Genomic DNA, 19,462 nt, shown 5'->3' with positions numbered 1-19,462 from the left:
AGTTGTCTTCACTGTCGACTTGAGTTCAGAATCACTCAGGAGACACATCCCTGGCCATGTCTGTAAGGACCTTTCCTGAGAGGATTAACAGGGGAGGGAAGACCCACCCTGAATGTGGGAGGCGCCATCCAGTGGGTTGAGGTCCTGGACTGAATAAAAAGGAAAATGAGTTAACTGAGTGCCAGCACGCATCTCTCTGCTTTCTGACTGGGACTCCAATGGACCTGCTGCCTCCTGTTCCTGTTGCCCTCCCTTCCCCATGGCAGACTGTTGTAACCTTTCTTAAACTGAAAGGAAGTCCTTCCTCTTTACTTTTTCACATTTTAAATGTTGCATTTATTTATTTGCTTGTTTGGTGTGTGTGTGTGTGTGTGTGTGTGTGTGTGTGTGTGTGTGTGTGTGTGTGTGTGTAATTTGTGTCATGCACACATGCAGAGGTTGGAGGATAACTTGTGAGAACTGGCTCTCTTCTTCCACCCCGTGAGTTCCAAGGATTGAACTCAGGTCCCCAGGCTTGGAGAAAAGCTTCTTGAGTCCTGAGCCCTCTCCCCAGCCCCATAAGTCCCTCATTTAAGTTGCTTCAGTTGGCTGTTCTGTGAAAAACAGTGAGAAAAGTGACTAATGCACTGTGTTTCCACAAAGCCCAGGACAGCATAGGGCATGAGTTAAATTCAGGAAAGGGTTTGCTGGAAAAAAATGAATAATGTAGGAGGAGAGACGAGAGACAGACAGATAGACAGAAACAGAGACACACACCTGAGAGAGACAAAGAGAGAGAGACAGAGAAAGACAGAGACACACAAGAGAGAAACAGAAACAGAGAGAGACGTAGAGAGAGAGGGAGGGAGGGACAGACAGACAGAGGAAGAAGCAGAGAGAGAGAGAGACAGACAGACAGGAGAGAGGGGAGGGGAGAGAGAGACAAGTGTCTGAAAGTTCAATTTTCCTAATTTCTAATTTCTAATGGTCTGGTCCTGAAATCCTCTTGCTTTCTGAACTGCTGAGAGAAATTGTTCGGAGAGGAAAAGACCTAAAAGCTGATTTTCAGCCATTGAGATCCTCCAAATCACATGTCTCATGCTTTTCCCAGAGAGCCCTGATTGCCCAAAGGAATAATATAATCTGAGAAATCGATTGATCTTTCACTCTTTGATGCGACATACAGGGGTCAGAGAGTGATGGAGACTCCTGGCTTAGCGGTCAGGTTTCTCAGCCCTTCCTGTGTTTCTCCCCAGAGCCCCACAACTCTGAGGCTGGCCCTGCTGGGAGTATTTGCCCCTCAGGTGGCCCAGCTCACTCAGTGTGAGCTGATTCTCTGGCTTCTTCCAAGTCACAGGGTGGTCCCTCCTCTCAGGCTCCCCAAACACAAAGCAGCACACCAACCTGCCTGGTTCTCCCACGGTGCAGCTTAACACACTCATTGGCCTGCAGCCTGCCGGGGGCGGGGCTTGGGTGGTCCTCAAAAGGAGTTAGCAGTGTGAGAGGAGAGCCCTGGAGGCTGATGCTCTCATCCCAGTCTCACCCGGTCTTCTTCAGGAGCCTCTGCTTTCGGGATTGTCCCCTTTGTGGCTCGGCTTGGGACAGAGCCTCAGATCAGAGGACACCTGTGGCCTTGGATTTTAACCTCAGTGATGGGAAAACTTGAAAATACTTCCTGGATCCACGATCCTCTCATGAAGTACCTGAACAGCACGGAGGAGTACCTGGCTCACCTCTGCGGACCCCGGCGCAGCCACCTCTCCCTCCCAGTGTCTGTGGCCTATGCGTTGATCTTCGTGGTGGGGGTGATGGGCAATCTTCTGGTGTGCCTGGTGATCCTCCGACATCAGACCTTGAAAACACCCACCAACTACTACCTCTTCAGCCTGGCTGTCTCAGACCTGCTGGTGCTGCTCTTTGGGATGCCTCTGGAGGTCTATGAGATGTGGCACAATTACCCCTTCCTGTTTGGGCCGGTGGGCTGCTACTTCAAGACCGCCCTCTTCGAGACTGTGTGCTTTGCCTCCATTCTCAGTGTCACCACGGTTAGCATAGAGCGCTATGTGGCCATCGTCCACCCGTTCCGAGCCAAGCTGGAGAGCACGCGGCGCCGGGCCCTCAAGATCCTCAGCCTGGTCTGGGGCTTCTCTGTGATCTTTTCTTTGCCCAACACCAGCATCCATGGCATCAAGTTCCAGCACTTTCCCAATGGGACCTCCGTGCCCGGCTCTGCCACCTGCACAGTCACCAAGCCCATGTGGGTGTACAACTTCATCATCCAGGCCACCTCATTCCTCTTCTACATCCTCCCGATGACCCTCATCAGCATCCTCTACTACCTCATGGGGCTCAGAGTGAGTATCCAAGGTGACTGGCTTGGGGCAGCATCCCTCCTGTTTTCACCCATTTTAAGTTCAAAGAAAGCCCTAGCATGAAGGAAGGACATGATCAGAAGGGGGTGCGGAGGATGACTTTAAGTGGGAAATTAAGAAGCAAATCTCTATATGTATGTAAAACAGTGTGCAAATTCCGCACATGTCCTCAGGATATATCTCGCAAGTAAAATCAGTTTGGTCTCCTTTTGAGCAGGGGGGGGAAATTGCCACCAATTAAACAGAGTGAAACCACAACTCTCTATTATTTTCTTTAGCTGGTGTCCATCATTTTCTCTATGCTTGTTCACCTGTGTTACTAAGAAAGTGTTAGAATACTTCCTAGGGGTATCAATGTAGACACCACTCGTGGGACAATCTGACTCCAGGGGCTTGAGGAGAAGCCTCACTGTGTGCACAGGAAGTGATCTAGGGTTAGAGGGTCACATTCTGGGGCGATTCTTCTGCATTCTCTTGTCTCCTTGCTGCCCCTGCACCACTTCACTGCCTGTGCTGAAATGTCTTGCTGAACTTACTTGTCCTGAGGATATTGTGGGGGCCTCCTGCTTAGCCGTCTGAGACAGATATACAGCTGTGAAGGTCTATATTTCCTTGTGGTGCACTGACCCTTTGACTGAAATATCAAGTTAAATCATATATGTATGTGTGTACATATATATGACTCTATTTTATATCTACTATACATACATATACTTTGAAAACAGTTTTATAGAAGGCAGGGATTGAGGAATGGAAAAGTAAACAGAACTCATAAGTTAGAACAGTATAAGCTATGATTAAGACGCATGTGAGTTTCTGGGGAAATCACTCAGTTTTCCCTGTATCTTACAATTAGAGTTTCCTTCTCTAAGCTTGTAGAGATAAACATTGTTTTCCGTTCTCTCTGGTTCCAAATTAGATGAGAGAATCTGTTTTTGAGAAGTGTAGGAGTGAATCCGTATACTTCCTACTGTATTCTGTACCCAAATTCATAGATGTGAGTCCTCACAATGATAGTTTTATATTCATTTTAGGAAGTGGTTCACGCAGTAAACAGTTATGACGTTATTTAGATTCTCAGGTCCTTGGCTGACATATGCCTTTAGGCAAGCAGCACACAATTCTCCCAGAATTGCTTTCCCATTTGGAGAATGAAAAGGTCACATCACATTATTTCTAAGGCTTCTTCCGGCTCTAACAGTCTGTGGTTCCTTTTTAAAAGGTAAAGAGACTGAATGGGATAGACATGAGCTATAAATGAAAGAATTAAACACGCACACACATCCCATCACATCCTCCGGCACTGTGGCACCAGATGCAGGGGCCCACCCCAGTCCATCTCTGAGAAAGGTTTTTATCAACCAAGAGAGGATCTTTTTTTTTTTTTTTTTAACATTTACTGGCCCTAAAATGAAAGGCCAGGCTTGAGTAGGAAGAACATAATTTGAGTGTCATAGACATGTGGGCACAGGAATGAATCTGACCAGAGAGTGGTGGCATTTTCCTCTAAGATCTGTGTCAAAGCAGACCAGCTCAGTGCCACAGTTTCAGAATGTCCTGTGTATCTAACCCGGAGGAAAAGATTTTCATACGTTTCCAAATATTAATCATCACAAAAGACCATCTCACTCCGAGACTTTAGTAACAATATCATCTTGTTCAGTGCTAAACAACTATTTGTCTTGTATGAGTTTGGGGGAAATGCCTAAGTTTAACAGCAAACACCGAGTCTTCTAAGCTCTTTGCCTGAGTTTCATTTTGTTCTACTCTCGTGAATCCACAGTGTATGTGTCCCAAGCTGGTGGCAGCTGAGAAAAGAGCCACCCTACTCTGTGTGAGTAATGCAATTGATGACATCCTGTGTCAGAAAAGATGAAGTAGAAGCAAGTGGACCAGAGGGTACCAGGAAAGGAAATGTCTGATGTGTCACTACACCAGTGGCCTGCAGAAGCAAGCTCTTTTCATTGACACAGGTGCCACAACCTTTGGACCCTTCCCCTGGAAGGTTCCTGCCACCCAACATCACACTTGCTTTGTCTTTTGACTCTGGTCCACCCTATCAGTCATGCTTCAAGTGCACCGCCCTGGGGAAGCTCTCCTCGACCCCTGAGCTGCTCTGCCTCCTCTGTTGTAGATGCCATGACTTCTAGTAACTTCCTTTGCTAAAATTTATAATGGCATGTGGACCCTTTAGTTCATTTATTTCTCCCAAACCAGACTACATTCAGCCAGAGGATGAAGCTAAATTACTTCCCTCGCTACTGAGCTTCATCTTCTCTACACTTAAGACAAAAGACTTGGAAACATTGTCTCCAAGTCAAGATTTAAAGACACCAAGCCCTAATGGTATTTAAGTTATTGAGTCTGTTGAGAAGTCTAAATGTGTGACTGAGTCTGGTTGCCACTACCTTCCGAAGGCAGCCAAGACTGTGCTGATGTAAGCACAGGACAAAAGAAGCCCTTTGTGTGTTCAAGGCTGAACAACCATTGTTGTTATCTCATTCCAGGTCATGAATTTTTATAGAGATGCTCCTGAGGCTTAGAACATCACAGACATGGAAAGTACATGACCCAAGAGTAGCTTCCCAGCCACATAGGAGGAAGCACTGGCAAAGTCTAACCTAATCCATGTCTCTCTCACACATGACTTTTGTGTTGATGAGGAGACATGTGTGAACTGCATAAAAGTCAACTCTGCCTGATAGGCTGCAAACAAGAAAGATAGTGGATGGATGGATGCATGGATGGATGGATGGATGGATGGATGGATGGACATGATGGGTAGAGATGGATGGACAGAGAGACAGATGATGAATGGATGGATGATAGAAAAGGGCAGAATGGCAAATTGAAAGACAGATAAATGAATAGATGGGTAGATGGTTAGACAGGCAAATAGGCAGAAGAGGAGATTGACAGGCAGAGAGACGGATGGATGGATGGATGGATGGATGGATGGATGGATGGATGGATGAAAGGAAGGAGGGGCAAATGAGCTGATAGAGAAGTTGAAAGACAGACAAATAAGTATAGATCAGGACAATGCGTATCTACACCTATATTCATACATACACACAGATATACTCAAGTATATATATACACACAACACACACACACCACAATCACCATGAACAGTTCATCAAGATAATAACCTGAAAGATGATCAGTCCCATGAACCTCACCTTGGTGTTCCACTGCTGGAGATGTCAGATAAGTAAGCCCTAAGCTTCTGAACCTTGGAGCATCCTATAGAGTGACCACAGCATCTCATCCCTTTTTGTCATTCCCTGAGTGTGGGTGCAGAGTTCATCCCACTGATGACTGAGTATCTACCCATGCTAAGCATCTAAAGTGAAATGAAAGTATTTAATATTAAAGCATCATTTGATATTAACTAAGCAGATGTCTTAGACTCTGTTGTGTCGGCCATTGTGAGTCCTGATGGGACACTACCATATCACATATTTAGTCCATCTCTTCCTTAAGTTGGCTGGTTGTGCCATTATAACCTGAAGACACTTCAAGGTGAGCAGTAATGGATACGTGGTTTTCTTTTGGTACAAACCACAATGGCCAGGAGGCTAGTTCATAAAAATATCTATATGGAATGATTGCTTGGTGTTTGATTTAAATAAATGCCTCATGGGAGTACAGACTTCCCTGAGAACTATGAAACCCAGCCATGAAATGACCAATCTTTCGATATAGTTCTATTGTTCTTAACTATTGGCTGAAATCAATTATGGACAACCAACAACTGTGTCTTACAATGGTCACAGTTTTAGAACTGGAATTAAAATATTTTTATTATTATTATTTTCCCATTTATTAAAAAGATTCATTTCTCAATATATCTTGATTACAATTTTCCCTCCCTTTATCCCCCCACCAGGTCCTCTCCACCTCCCCTCCCATCCTAATCCACTCCTTTTCTGTCTCTGGTGTCCTCCACCCCCTCTGGCTCTTACACATTCTCTCCTCTTCCACAGTGTTCCCTGATCTCTGGGGGAAAATATTTGATGGAGATATCCCATTTAAAGCTGTGTGTTCCAAGGTCTCTCTCTTTCTCTCTGTGTAATGTCTGGCTGTGAGTCTCTGAATTTAGTCCCTCTTCCCAGGTGACTCTAGGTTTGTGCTGAGCTGACAGCTGAAGCAAAGGCTAACATCTGTCAAGCACAACACAGCTGAGTTAGAAGACAGACATTTTCCCAGAAGAGACTCAATAATCCTCATAAGGAGATTCATAAATGAAAGTAGCTGTCCTTGGCTATTTTAATTTATATCACGTCTTTTGAGAAGATGTGGAACAATAATCAGAACCAGCAGAATAGCAAAAAGTTACCACTCATTGAGTACCTCATGCTCCTCTCCACTCTGGGATGCTTATATTAGGAATACCTTATCACTTTCATACAACCCCCATTTATTTCCATAACAGTGCAGAATTCTCTCAGTTCCTCTCAGGTTTCAGGTGACTCTAAAAGGTCAAATCTCAAGTAATTTTTAACCACTCACTTCTCTCACTTTCTGAAAACATAGGCTTTATGTAGAGATCACCACAAAGTACAACAGATAGGCAGACATAGTAACCACACAGGCGGTGACTGAGACCCATGTGTTCCTGTGGACTGCTTGATTTGAAGAAGCATGTACATTGTAGAGACATAGGATATGGATTTGTGGAGCTTTCAAGGTGAACTTTAATGGGCCAATCTTCCAAGTTATCCAACTTTAAAGACTTTCTCTCAAGTTCTCAAGTATTCCCTCAGGATAGCTTGCATCCCAGAAAGTTCACTGTTCCTTAGTCTGTTCATCATCACACACAATTACACCCATTTCTCATTTACCTTGAACTTGAAAATGTCTCCTTATAACTCAGTGGAGCTTGAGACTGTGTAGAACAATTTGAATTTTCCTCCCACTGGATAACCTCAGTTGATACGTCAGGACCCATGTCACCACTAGTGAAGGAATCTCAGCTTGACTATTGGCACATGAAGGGGGCTTAGGCTGAAATCCACAAAGTAGACATGGCACTCGGTGAAGGCTCCTTCAGGAAAACACGCAACTACCAAACACCCAGCTTCTTCTCTGGTTCTTTGCTTTGCTTTCAAGGGAGCTTAAAGCCTGCACACAGCAGCACTATGAGTGCTTTTCTCACGGTGCCACACAAGTGACCACTGTAGCTCCTGCCTCAGATGCAGTGAAAAAAGGGTCCCTTCCATTCCCAAGAGTACAGAAGCAAGTATGTGAAACCCCATTGGCTCCAGTTACCCAACTACTGGGACTGGGGGATGAGACCGTCAGATCTGCTAGGTTATTTGGCAATGGAACCAGGGGCTGGAGATGGGGCTAACTCAGCTTAATCTTCCCTGTCATCTTGATTGGATTTAGAATCACGTAGGAGACACATCTTTGGGCATTTTCCAGAGGACATTTCCAGAGTGGTGTAACTGAGGGGGGGAGATCCACCCTGAATGGTGGTAGCAGCAGCCCCTATGCTGGGGTTCCAGACTGAATGAAAAGGGGATGTAAGAGAAAGGGAGTCCAGCACGGTATTGGCCTCCTTCTGTTTCCTGACTGGGATGTAATGTGACCATCTGCTTCATGCCCCTGCCTCTGTGACCTCCTCTCTCTCTCTCCCTAATGGACTCTCCTCAAACTACATGTCAACCTAAACCCTTCCTCCAGGAAGTTGCTTCTTGTTAGGTATGTTGTCATAGCAATGAGAAAAGTAACTAGCACACCAATCGAACTACTAAGTGTAGGAAAGGAATAAACAGCCGAAGAGAGAGTTGGGGTGCTGCTGGTAAGAAAATAAGGGGGGATGTCAGAGAATTAACAGACACTGGACCTACTTCTGGGTGTGTGATGGTCACAGGTCATCAGAGTTCCTATCTTCTGGTACATCATCCCCACAGACATAAAGTAGATCTAACAGAGAAAGACTCCACCACCAGATGAATAACACAGCTATCTGGTGCTTGTGGACTTTGGAGGAAGAAGGAAACAAAGGGCTAGAGCTGCTGCATCTACAGGGGTAGGCGGGCCTTAAACAGGCTAATAGAGATGGCATGTCACGTCACGTTGACATTCGAAACTTACATTACTGTAAGGATCACACTATATTCCAATTAGGATAAATGTGTGTCAATGTTTAAATTCTGAGGGATGTGCAGCTTTATCAGCAGAATCAGAAAACCGGCATGTCCTAAATTATGCTTGTCAGTACAGTGGCGAAATCTGCTGAAAAGATCTGGGAATGTATTATTCAAAGAAATGTGACTCCCTTTTCAACTGAGACGAGCATGGGAGACACAAATGTGGAAAGTGGGGGAAGGGATGCATCAACCTCTGGGAGATCCACACTGCTCATGAGCATATTCAAGACTCTGGAAGTCCCACAATGTTGTGGTTTGAAAAGGATGCCACCCATATGTCCATATGTTTGCATGTCTAGTTCCCAGTTAATGAACTGTTTGGAAGGATTAGGAGGTGTGGCCTTTGAGATTTCAAATACCCACACCAGGCCCAGTATCTCTCTTTCTCTCTGCCTAATGCCTTTGGATCAGGATATAAAGCTCCCAGCTACTGTTCCAACACTGTGCCTTCCTGCTTGCTGCCGTATTTCCCACCATGATGATCATGAACTGAAACTGTAAGCAAGCCCCCAATTAAATGCTTTCTTTTATAAGCCTTGCCTTAGTTATGGTGTCTCTTTACAGCAATACAACAGTAACTAAGACACACAACAGAGATCATAACATTCGTGAGATCATCATATTTCATTTTCTGGAATCTCTCGTCATGTGGCACAGGGTCTTGACTCTAATGATGGGTCTAACAAAAATGAAAGAAACTAAGTGAATAGAAGGGCCTAGCTAGCATTTTATTGGTATTGTTCACTTTAGGATTAACCATTTTGGCCGTGTGTGTATGTGTGTGTGTGTGTGTAACATTTATTAACACACTACAGAACTAGAACTGCATAGAATTACTTATTAAAAATTTGGTTTTTCTATTTCTTGCCCATAACCCTGTCCAGTTAATTCGGAGGTCCTAGATTAAATTCTGTGAAGTATTTAGAAGTTTAAAAACATTTCTTCAAGTGCTGTTTGTATACCTCCAAAGTTCCTGGTGGGGGAGCAAGCTTCTCTTCCTAACCAGATCTCCACTTCTCTTTCAGCTGAAGAAAGATGAGTCCCTTGAGGCAGACAAAGTGACTGTGAACATTCATAGACCCTCCAGAAAATCAGTCACCAAGATGCTGTGTAAGCTGCTTGCTTTGTTTCAGTGTTTGTTCACTTTTGTTTATAAGAGCGAAGGACTTGTGTTGGGCACTGACGTAATGGTGCTGGCTGAGATGTTTTTCTTGGTTTCCAGAAGGTTCCATGGCTTGCCTGTTTTGTTTCATCTTTGGCTTTGAGCATTCAAACCCTTGTACTAGGTTACAGTTGCTGAGATGCCTTCCCAGCGCTATGAAATAAATCACATTGGCACGCTGAGCCTGAGCACCACTCTCTCTGTAAGATGGGATGGGGGTGGGTTCTGAACCTGTCTGCGTTCCAGCACTCTTCAGACATGGGATACAGGTCATGGTGGATCCTGCACTCACAAATGCTTCCACACACAATATTTTATAACTTACTTCAGGGGATTGTGAATTCCCAATGGCCACGTAGATGCTGTGGATCTTTCCAATTCCAGATTAAGAACGACTAGTCATGAATTCTCTGGAGTGAATCATCCTCATCCCACCAAGCACACTATGTAGCCTTGTATCAAAATGTTATCCTGTTTAAAAACAAAACAGCAAAAATAACCTTTTTTTTGGAAATACACATACTTGTAAGAGACAAAATATTTTAAGAAATCCAGGCTCTGACCAACCTCTCCTAAAAGGATGCTAGAAAAGAAAATGAGCCCTTGGGCTGGGGAGATGGATCGGCAGCTAAAACACTTGCTGTGCAAGTGTGAGCACTGGGTGTCAGCTCCCCAGAGACCACACAAATGCTGGTGGGAGTCACCACCCTCTTATAATTCTTCTCTCGGAAGGAAGAGACAGGGGGTTGGTAGAGTAAGTTGGCTATGGAGACTGGCCGTACCAGTGAGCTCTTGGTTTGACTGCGAGATCCTGCCTCAATGAATAAGGTGGCTGAGTGACTGAGGACAATTCCTGACTCAACCTTGGGTCTACACACAGCTGCGCACACGCGCACGCGCACATACACTCAAACATGCATGCACACACATGCACATACGTGTATACACACAAGTGGGAAAATGAAAATAAAAAACTAAGCAAAGCAACACAAGACCTCCAGGAGAGACACTCGTGAGGTATGTGAAACATCATAAACTTTCCAAATTACAGCCTACATTCAGAGAGGAAAGACTCCTCAGGCTAATGTACACAGGAGTGTGGGAGCTGGCCCTCTGTGAACAGAAACCAGAAGTCACTGAAGCCGGTCTTTTGGCTCTAATAATAATTTTCTTTGAAGTGGTTCGGCCTCGGGTGGGACCTGGCCTGTGTTGACTGGGAAGCAGGGAGTCTCCATTACTTCTCCCCTTCTCCCTCTGATCATGATCTCATCAATGTTTGCTCCTGTTAGCATCTCAGTAACACGCCTGGGGTGGAGCTCTCTGGTAGAGCATGTGCTCTGAATGTACAAGGCCCTGAATTCAATTCATAGCATCAGACACACACACACACACACACACACACACACACACACACACACACACACACACAAAGAAAAAAAAACCAACAACAGATCTGAGCTGGGTTCAAAGCCAACCTGTGCAACTTAACAGGACTCTGTTTCAAAATAAAAAGTAAAAAGAGGACTGAGCAGTAGCTCAGTGGTAGAGTGCTTGCCTGGCATGTGTGAGGCCGTGGGTTCAATTCCCAGTCCTAGAAAAAGGAGGAAAAGCTATAATAATAACATGTAAGGCATTTTTCTTCATTATTATCAGGAATTAAGACCGGAAGTGGGCAATTGATGGCCATTTCATTGAGGGAGAAACTCAAAAGAAACCGGATATTTTGGAAAGTTCATTGCACAGGCAGACAGATTTTCCTCAATGTTAACACCAGAAAGAAACCAAGGTGCCATTTCCTATGAAAACCTGGAATGTGCACAAGCACAGAGTTGCAAAATGAAGACCATGTACCCACCTCTCAGCTTCAGACGTTGTTCCCGGCTCACGGCTGCTCTACCTCATCAGCACCCTCGAGTCTCCTCCTTCAGCCCCTGTTAGATCACTCAGGTACAAACCTCACGCAGCTGCCACAGGAAAAGATGTGACAACTTCTTAGGAGAGAAAATGCTTGTTTATCTTGTAGAGCTTCGGGATCCTGAGGGGAAACTATTGTCAGACCCATCTCTGCCCCTGGGCTGGAAATGAGCAGAAGAGGGATCTCTGTGTGCTTCTGACTCAGGACAGGCAGTTCCTCCCAGAATCAATACTATATTTTCAGTTGTTCCTCCCAGAATCAATACTATATTTTCAGTTGTTCTGTCATTGTTCCAGCCCAGCACAGAATCAAAAGCATCAAAGGAACTCCTAAATACCTCTAGAGTACTATGTTAACAACTTTGTCTTGTTGCTATGACAAAATGAAGGAAGGAAGGCTGAGGAGACAGGTCGGCTGGTAAAATGCTTGCCAAACAGGCTTGAGAACTTGAGTTTGATCCCCAGCACCTGTGTGACAAAAAGCTGGGCGCGGTGTTGTGTGCTTGTAATTCCAGAGCATCTCAGAGCTGGGCAGGTGGACACAGGTGGATCCCTGGGCTTTGCTGGCCAGCAGTCTAGCTGAATTGTGAGTTCAGGGTGAAAATTAGAGACTGTCTCAAAACAAAGTGGGTAAGCCTCCTGAGGATTGACACTTAAAGCTGACCTCTGCCCTTCTCAATACACACACACACACACACACACACACACACACACACGCACGCACGCACGCACGCACGCACGCACGCGCGCGCACGCACGCACCGGCACACACATAAGACAAAGACACGTAAGACACACACAATACGAAAAAGATTTATCTTGGGCCAAGTAGCTTTGGGTCTATTGTGAGGCAGAATATCACTACAACAGGGGAGGTAGAAAGAGAAGAAGGGAGGGAGGGAGGGAAGGAGGGAGGAAGGGAGGGAGGAGCAGTCCTCTTTACATCAGCTGTAGACATCAAGTCTCTGTGACAAAGGCTAGGCAGCTTACCTAGGAGTGGATTGCTACCAATGTTTTTTTGGAGCTTTCAGTCACTTGATCCTTCAGCTTTGGGCCTGTGGTGAGTGAGGCAGAGCATCACAATAAGGCCTGTGGTGGAGCAAAGCTGTTCACTTCACAGCCTGCAAACAGAAAGGGAAGGAGTAAAGAGTCCCCACACTCCCTTCAAGGCACAGCAAACGCCTGCCTCCTCCATCTAAATTCCTCAAGTTTCCACCCATCCACCCCAGACAGCATCATCCACTGGGGACCATGCCTCAGAGGATGAGGTTGGGTGGCTGTTGGAACCCAAACCCTAAGAACTCTCTGAAAACCTGTGACTGTAACTACCACAACTCCCTAAAACAACCTGATCTAATCAGTGTATGAGTCTCTAAACATCTGCTGAGAGCATGCTTTGTTTCCCACAATCAAGTGGTTTGGGAACTTTGAAATATATTCAGTTCTATTTTAAATATTGTAAGGAGAAACATACAAGAAATCTTGAGGAGATGTCTCAGTGGTTAAGAGCCTTTGATACGCTTGCAGAGGACCCACATTCGGTTCCCAACACCCACACTGGGCAGCTCACAACCTCCTATAAGGCCCTCTTCTGTCCTCAGAAGGTACTGCAGATATGTGAGCACAAAGAGATAAGCAAGGCACACATACTACACATAAGTAAAAATTAATTTTTTTAAGGAAAAGAAAGAGAGAAATCAATCAGTGTCAATCAATCCTGGGCCAGTGAGATGGCTCAGAGGGCAGAGGCACTTGCGGCCAAACCTGAGTTTGACCTCCAGGACCCAGGAGAAGGAAAGAACTGATTTCAAGAAGTTGCCCTCTGATTTTAACATGTGCGTTGTGACATGTGTATGTGTGTGGTGTGCACACACATACACAAATAGTAATAACTGGACTTAGTGGGTTCTCAACAAAAAAGACATGAAGTTGTAATGGGGGCATGTTGGAGTGGGAAAATAGGGGTAGAGATGATATTTTATGATGTGCATTTATGAAAATTTCAAAAACAAAGAGAAACTTCAAGTAAAAAATGAAATTTTAAAAGAAAACTTAGGCAATTTGTATAGAAAACTGATCCTAGAGCCATGATTAATTCTTTTATTTGAATAGTCTTTCTCTCTGGGTTCTCATTTGCCTGTGGCACTCAGCACTTAGCCACGGTGGCAGGGAAAACCTGATAAAAGAAGGAAACCTCTGGGAGTGAGCATCACACCCTTCCCTGGCCTAGTCTGTCACTCCTTCTCCCACTTCCTCTTCCAGTTGTCCTGGTCCTTGTGTTTGCTATCTGCTGGACCCCCTTCCATGTGGACCGGCTCTTCTTCAGCTTCGTGGAAGAGTGGACTGAGTCCCTGGCTGCTGTGTTCAATCTCATCCACGTGGTATCAGGTAAAGGCTCGGTGGGTTCAGGGACATAACTGTACGGTAGCTTTTCCTTCACTCTGTCCTGAGGCATTCATCACCATGCAAGCAGCTCACAGGGATCTGTACTTCTGTCACCGAAAAAGTGGGAGCTGATTGCATTCAGGGATTAAAAATGTTTCCAGGTTACTTTACAGAAATCCCCAACTCCACACTTGAATGCAATAATTACAGCAGGAGAGTAGTTGGCGATCATAAGCAATTGATAGCAAAGAAACACATGAGAAGAAATGACTCACCCAAAGGCATAAAGCTGTAAAAACAGTGAAAATGGGGCTCAAGTCTAAGCTATTGAATTTCAAGTTCAAGGTTTTTTTCCAACAAACTAGAGAACCCTACTGACGTTAGGTTCAGGGCACTTCTCCCCAGCTGTTTCTGTTGTCACTGTCTTATTCTGTGGCCTGTGGACTATCAAGGACATGACTATAGAGCAAGTTAGATGCATGTATGCAACTTAGGGATATCACAGCTCGGGACAGAAGGAAGGAGGGAGGGGAGAGAAAGATTGTACTGCAGACCTTCCTGTATAACACCACCATTTCTGCCTCTGAACATTTGTGCCCAAATACAAGTTCTGTCTCTTCATCGACTCTCTCCTGTCCACATCAAGGTATAGCTGGTGTCATCACCTCCACTGAGTCCCTCCTAGCCACAGCAGTCTCTGTTATAATAGAGTAACTGCTGTAGTCTGACTGTTGGTAAATGCGTCCTCCTAGGAGATGTCATTGTGTATCCCTGTTACTAGCTTTGCCGAGGATCCTGCCTCTGCTATATTCTTCCAAGTACTTGGAGAGGAAAAAAACTAAATCCCCTGTCTTTCGATGTGCTTTGAAGTTCTCAAAATGTCCTGGTAAGCATTTGATCCATGTCGGAGTGAACAGACATGTCTCCTCGTCCCAGAGAGGGCACTGACCATAGACACAAAGAAGGGATTCCATCCAAGTGCAGTTTGTTAAACCAATGAGTCACTGGGGTTACTAACAGGAATGAGTGATTTATGGGCAGCTATATCACCAAAAAAAAAAAAAAACTATTTCTCAGCAATGGTTAACTATCTATAAATCCTTGGAAGGAGCCCGGCCTCATAAGTCACTCCCCAAACAACTGTTAACTGTCTAAATCTTTGAGGAAAGGCAGGCAAGCCCTTCCCCTGTAATGCAGAGTTAATGGGAACACTCTTGTGTAGTCTCCAATGGGTGATCACAGCTGACAATTTGAGAGGGCGGTGGCCATGACCATGACTTGCCTGGAGGATGCTGTTTCACAACACACAGCTCCCACCAGAATATCCTGCCCCTATTTTCCAGAAGGAGGTGATATGCCAGTGTTTATCTAAGGGCACAAAACAAAGGAGGGTTGGGGTCCTAAACCCCCCTAAGCTTTATTGCTGGCTTATAGAAACAAAACAGGAAATAAAAATGGTGTACAGGAGCTGGAGAGATGGCTCTGTGGCTAAGGGCTCATACTGCTCTTATAGAGGTCTCTACTTCAGTTCCCAGACCCCATAGCAGGTTTCTTACATGCCTGTAATTCCAGTGCCAGAGGGCCAGACATCTTCCTTTGGCCTCTGTGGGTACTGGGATTCAGGTACACACACACACACACACACACACACACACACTTACATAACTAAAAAATAAATCTCTAAAGAAAAGAGTGCATTTATAACAAGCAGAGAAAAGGCAATATACAAGCTGCCTGGTAGACAAAATAAATAGAAAAATATAATTATTCAGTGGAAGAGCTATCAAGGGAAGCAGGAGTGGGTAGGGAAGGGACATGGCAGGGAGTGGAAAGGGATGATCTCTCTCCAAGAGGTTTTCAACAGAATGAAGAATCTTAGCAGAGATCAAATGTTGGCTGATTTACCAATCCTCACCCTGTGGTTTCAAATAATAGCTTTAACTAAAAATCCAATGAAGAAACAAACCTCTTTCCTCTGATATTTGAGCATCTCTCACTAGTGACATCACCCAGCATGATGGCTCTTCTGTTGCTCTATGTTTGATTCCTGAGTGCACAGGTGGATCTGCTCATAACATTTCCTATTCTCAGTGAGTGCCCTGTACACCCCATTGCTTCCAAGAGAGACAATCATGAGGTTCTCAGGCCTTTGCTAAATATTTATACTTCATCCTATCTTGCTGCCATGTCTTCTTTCAATCCCTCCTTCACAGGCGTCTTCTTCTATCTGAGCTCAGCTGTCAACCCCATTATCTATAACCTCTTGTCGAGACGCTTCCGGGCAGCCTTTCAGAATGTCATCTGTCCTTCCTGCAAATGGTGCCATTCCCAGGATCTCCCACCAGGACCTCCAGCCCAGAAGATCATCTTCTTGACAGAATGCCACCTTGTGGAGTTGACAGAGGATGCAGGCCCCCAGTTCCCCTGTCAGTCATCCATCTACAACTCACACCTCTCCACAGACCGTTGTGCTGGGCAGGTACCATGAAGGGAGTGGTCAGAAGGCCACTTCAGAAGGCCTGGATTCTGTGGATTGGCATCCCTGTAGCTCCAGCACCGTAGGAGGGACTTCCTGTCACCTGTGCCTCCTGTGTGCCATTAGGAAGATAACAAGATTCTTAGATCCCATGTACACCATGCTTTTATTAATGTAAAACTCCAGACTTCATTCTAGGTCACAATGCAGACATTGGTGATTTATACATTCCATCTTTCTGTATGGTGAGTTTTCATAACTGTGATTGCAATATGCCACGTGAGTCCTACTTAAAGACACTCTCATAACAGTTGAGTTTAACAGAGTGAAGCATTACAGAGAAGCTAAGCAGCACAGCACAGTTATCCCAACCTCCAAAGCCAGGACTCATAAGAAACTACTGGTGGTGAGCCAGCGACTAGCTCAGAACCGCTCGCTAAAGCTCACCCCTCCAATAGTTAGGACTTTTGCAAGCTTGTTATCGAATGAGCGATGACTTGAAATCAGTCATAGTAGAAATATTTATGCTACAGAAATTAACAAGCTCTCTAAATCAGGGCTAAATAATTTTTATCCCCTGGAGAGCTGGCCCATGAGCAGGTGGAGAGCTATTAATAAGCTGGCATTTTGCCAGCTTGCTGCGATCTGTGTGACTTGTTTTTAGAACAAATGCTGGTAATGCTGTAATTATGGACTACTTAGAGTTGTGGTTAACTCTGAAAAGAATGCTATGGACTAGATTTTTTTTTTAAAACCTAGAGTTCCTAGATGAAAAATAAGAAAAAAACTGCTAATTAAGCCATGGAAGCAGCATCAGCATTTTACAATTAACCTAGAGTCGAAAGATTATTTTTGGATGCCATCCATTAACATTAGTGCAGGAGACGACAATGGATCCAGTGCTATTTCCCATCACACATCTGTATTTACAGAGTCCACACGGTGTGTTGTCAAAACCGGTAGATTTTTTTATATTCTCTACTTGGCTGCAAACTTATTTTCTTCTTAACAAGTAGGAACAGTGATAAGTGGGTTAAAGGTTCTCATCACCAAGGCTGAGGACCTGAGTTCAATGCCTGAAACTCACACGGTGGAAGGAGAGAACTGACTCCTTCACAAGCTGTCTTCTGACCTCCAAACATGCACTATGGCATATGTTCTCCACACACCCCTACACACACCACACTAAACAAATTCATATAAAAAAATTTGAAGATGTTATAAATCCGTAGTGTGGAAGCTAACAACTATACCATCTTCTAGAAGCCCTGCAAATCAAAATCATAGACAAAGCAGCCTTGAATCCCTTCCTATCCTTTTCCATCCACAGTAGATGACTGAATGCCACGTGGACTCCACTTCTGACCCCTACCTGTGGAACATGATGGAAGCATTTTCAAGGCAAGGGCATTTTTAGAAGTTTTGACTGATTTATGAATGGGATAGATATTGTAGGCTATACCTACAATATACTGATTTCACCACTGTGCAAAACAGACTGTTAACTTAGAGAGTTAGAATGATGGACGAGTCTGGCAAAGAAAGCCAGGGACTATAGGACAGAGAGAAGCAAGGGCTGGAGAGATGGCTCGGTGGACAAAGACACTCGTGGGCCAGCCTGATGATCTGAGTTCCAATGGTTGAGGAAGAAACCCGACACCTGAAGCTGTTCTCCGCCCCCCATGTATCCACCATGACTTGTGTGGCAGCACCCCCTTCACACACACAACAATAAAATTATTTTTTTAAAAAAAGCATTTACCCTTTCAAGCACATACAATGTCCGTATACCACGAAATCACATAGAGGCATAGATAAGAATGTTTGTTAGTAAATAGTCATTTTGAAGATAGACCTTAAAAAGTTTGATAGGACACACTTATTTGAATATTTTTCACAACAGACAGACTATCTTTTATCAACACTTCGTTTTGTTTTATAAACACTGAAAATTTTAGGTCCTAGCTCTGACAACCAATTCTTCAGTAATAAAATGGAATAAACACTGTCCTGTGGACGGACGTTCATGTGTTCTCTTCACTCGCTGTTTCTCCCACCTTACCGAGAAATAAAGTATTCCTGTGCACCCCTGCCTCCAGTTGACAGCAAAGAGCTTATCCTCACTTACGCCTGGGGAAATTATACAAGCAATCTCAAAGTATCCCAGGCTACAACAGTCCTCACATCTCACTCAAACACCTGCAGGGTGCTGAGGTGGCTCCCAGGCTGGGGTCTGAGGTCTGAGCTTTCCCATCTGACCTTGTCACCTGCAGCAGCCTTTCTTACAGCACCTGCAAAGACTGGTGAGTCCCTACTGAGGGTCTGCCACCAAGTGTCCAGATTCCAGAGGGTGGGGGCCATTCCTCCCCAAGGAAATCTACAGAGCAGCAGTCCTCAGCCTGTGGGTCACAATCCTTTCACAGGAGCCACCTAAGACCGTCGAAAAACACAGATATTTACATTATGATTCATAACAGCAGCAAAATTACAGTCATGAAGTAGCAATGGAAATTATTTTATGGTTGGGGGTGACCATAACATGAGGAACTGTATTAAAGGGTCACAGACTTAGGAAGGTTGAGAATCACTCCTATAGACATTGGGTTGCCGGATAGACTCTAGGACATCATAAAGAGTGTGGTAGGTGAAGAATCCCCCACCCTATATACCTCAGCTAGAAGTGCCCCTCCTCTGCACTACACCATGACCTACCTCATCACTTTCCCACCTCCCCCTCACTCCCCACCTCCTCTTCACTCCCCTCCCCTCCCTTACTCCCCCACCTTCCCCTCACTCCCCACTCTCCTGCATCCTCAGAGTCTCAGATTCCTTCCTCCTCTGGAGGCTCAGTAACAAGCGACTACTTACTCCAGATACTCCCTGTGAAACCTTCCTCCTTCCTCTGAGACCTATAAGAAGGACCCTCCACTATTCCCCCGGGGGGGGGGGGGGCATAACTCTTCTCAGACCACATTCTATGCTGTCATCTGTGCGTCCGTGGCGTTAACAAGGT

The 19,462-nt window shown here is 45.0% G+C and overlaps 1 protein-coding gene across 1 annotated transcript; it reads left to right on the top strand.

The window, feature by feature from the left end:
* Positions 1 to 1,486: 1,486 nt before the first annotated feature.
* On the top strand, positions 1,487 to 18,459 carry Nmur2 (neuromedin U receptor 2). The gene is made up of 4 exons (XM_006984886.3): positions 1,487 to 2,333; positions 9,538 to 9,622; positions 13,851 to 13,976; positions 16,187 to 18,459. The coding sequence occupies exons 1-4, from the start codon at positions 1,632 to 1,634 to the stop codon at positions 16,459 to 16,461; spliced, it is 1,188 nt and encodes a 395-aa protein (XP_006984948.1). The 5' UTR covers positions 1,487 to 1,631; the 3' UTR covers positions 16,462 to 18,459.
* Positions 18,460 to 19,462: the final 1,003 nt, after the last annotated feature.

Source organism: Peromyscus maniculatus, chromosome 8 (assembly GCF_049852395.1).
Source record: "Peromyscus maniculatus bairdii isolate BWxNUB_F1_BW_parent chromosome 8, HU_Pman_BW_mat_3.1, whole genome shotgun sequence".
Taxonomy (NCBI): Eukaryota; Metazoa; Chordata; class Mammalia; order Rodentia; family Cricetidae; genus Peromyscus; species Peromyscus maniculatus.
This window is presented reverse-complemented; position numbering and strand designations above follow the sequence as displayed.

Excerpts from the sequence above, each read along its gene's own strand:
- Nmur2 (XM_006984886.3), top strand. The coding sequence starts at position 1,632 with ATGGGAAAACTTGAAAATACTTCCTGGATCCACGATCCTCTCATGAAG. Across the intron at positions 2,334-9,537 it reads ACTACCTCATGGGGCTCAGA|CTGAAGAAAGATGAGTCCCT; the intron begins GTGAGTATCCAA and ends CTTCTCTTTCAG. Across the intron at positions 13,977-16,186 it reads TCTCATCCACGTGGTATCAG|GCGTCTTCTTCTATCTGAGC; the intron begins GTAAAGGCTCGG and ends CCTCCTTCACAG.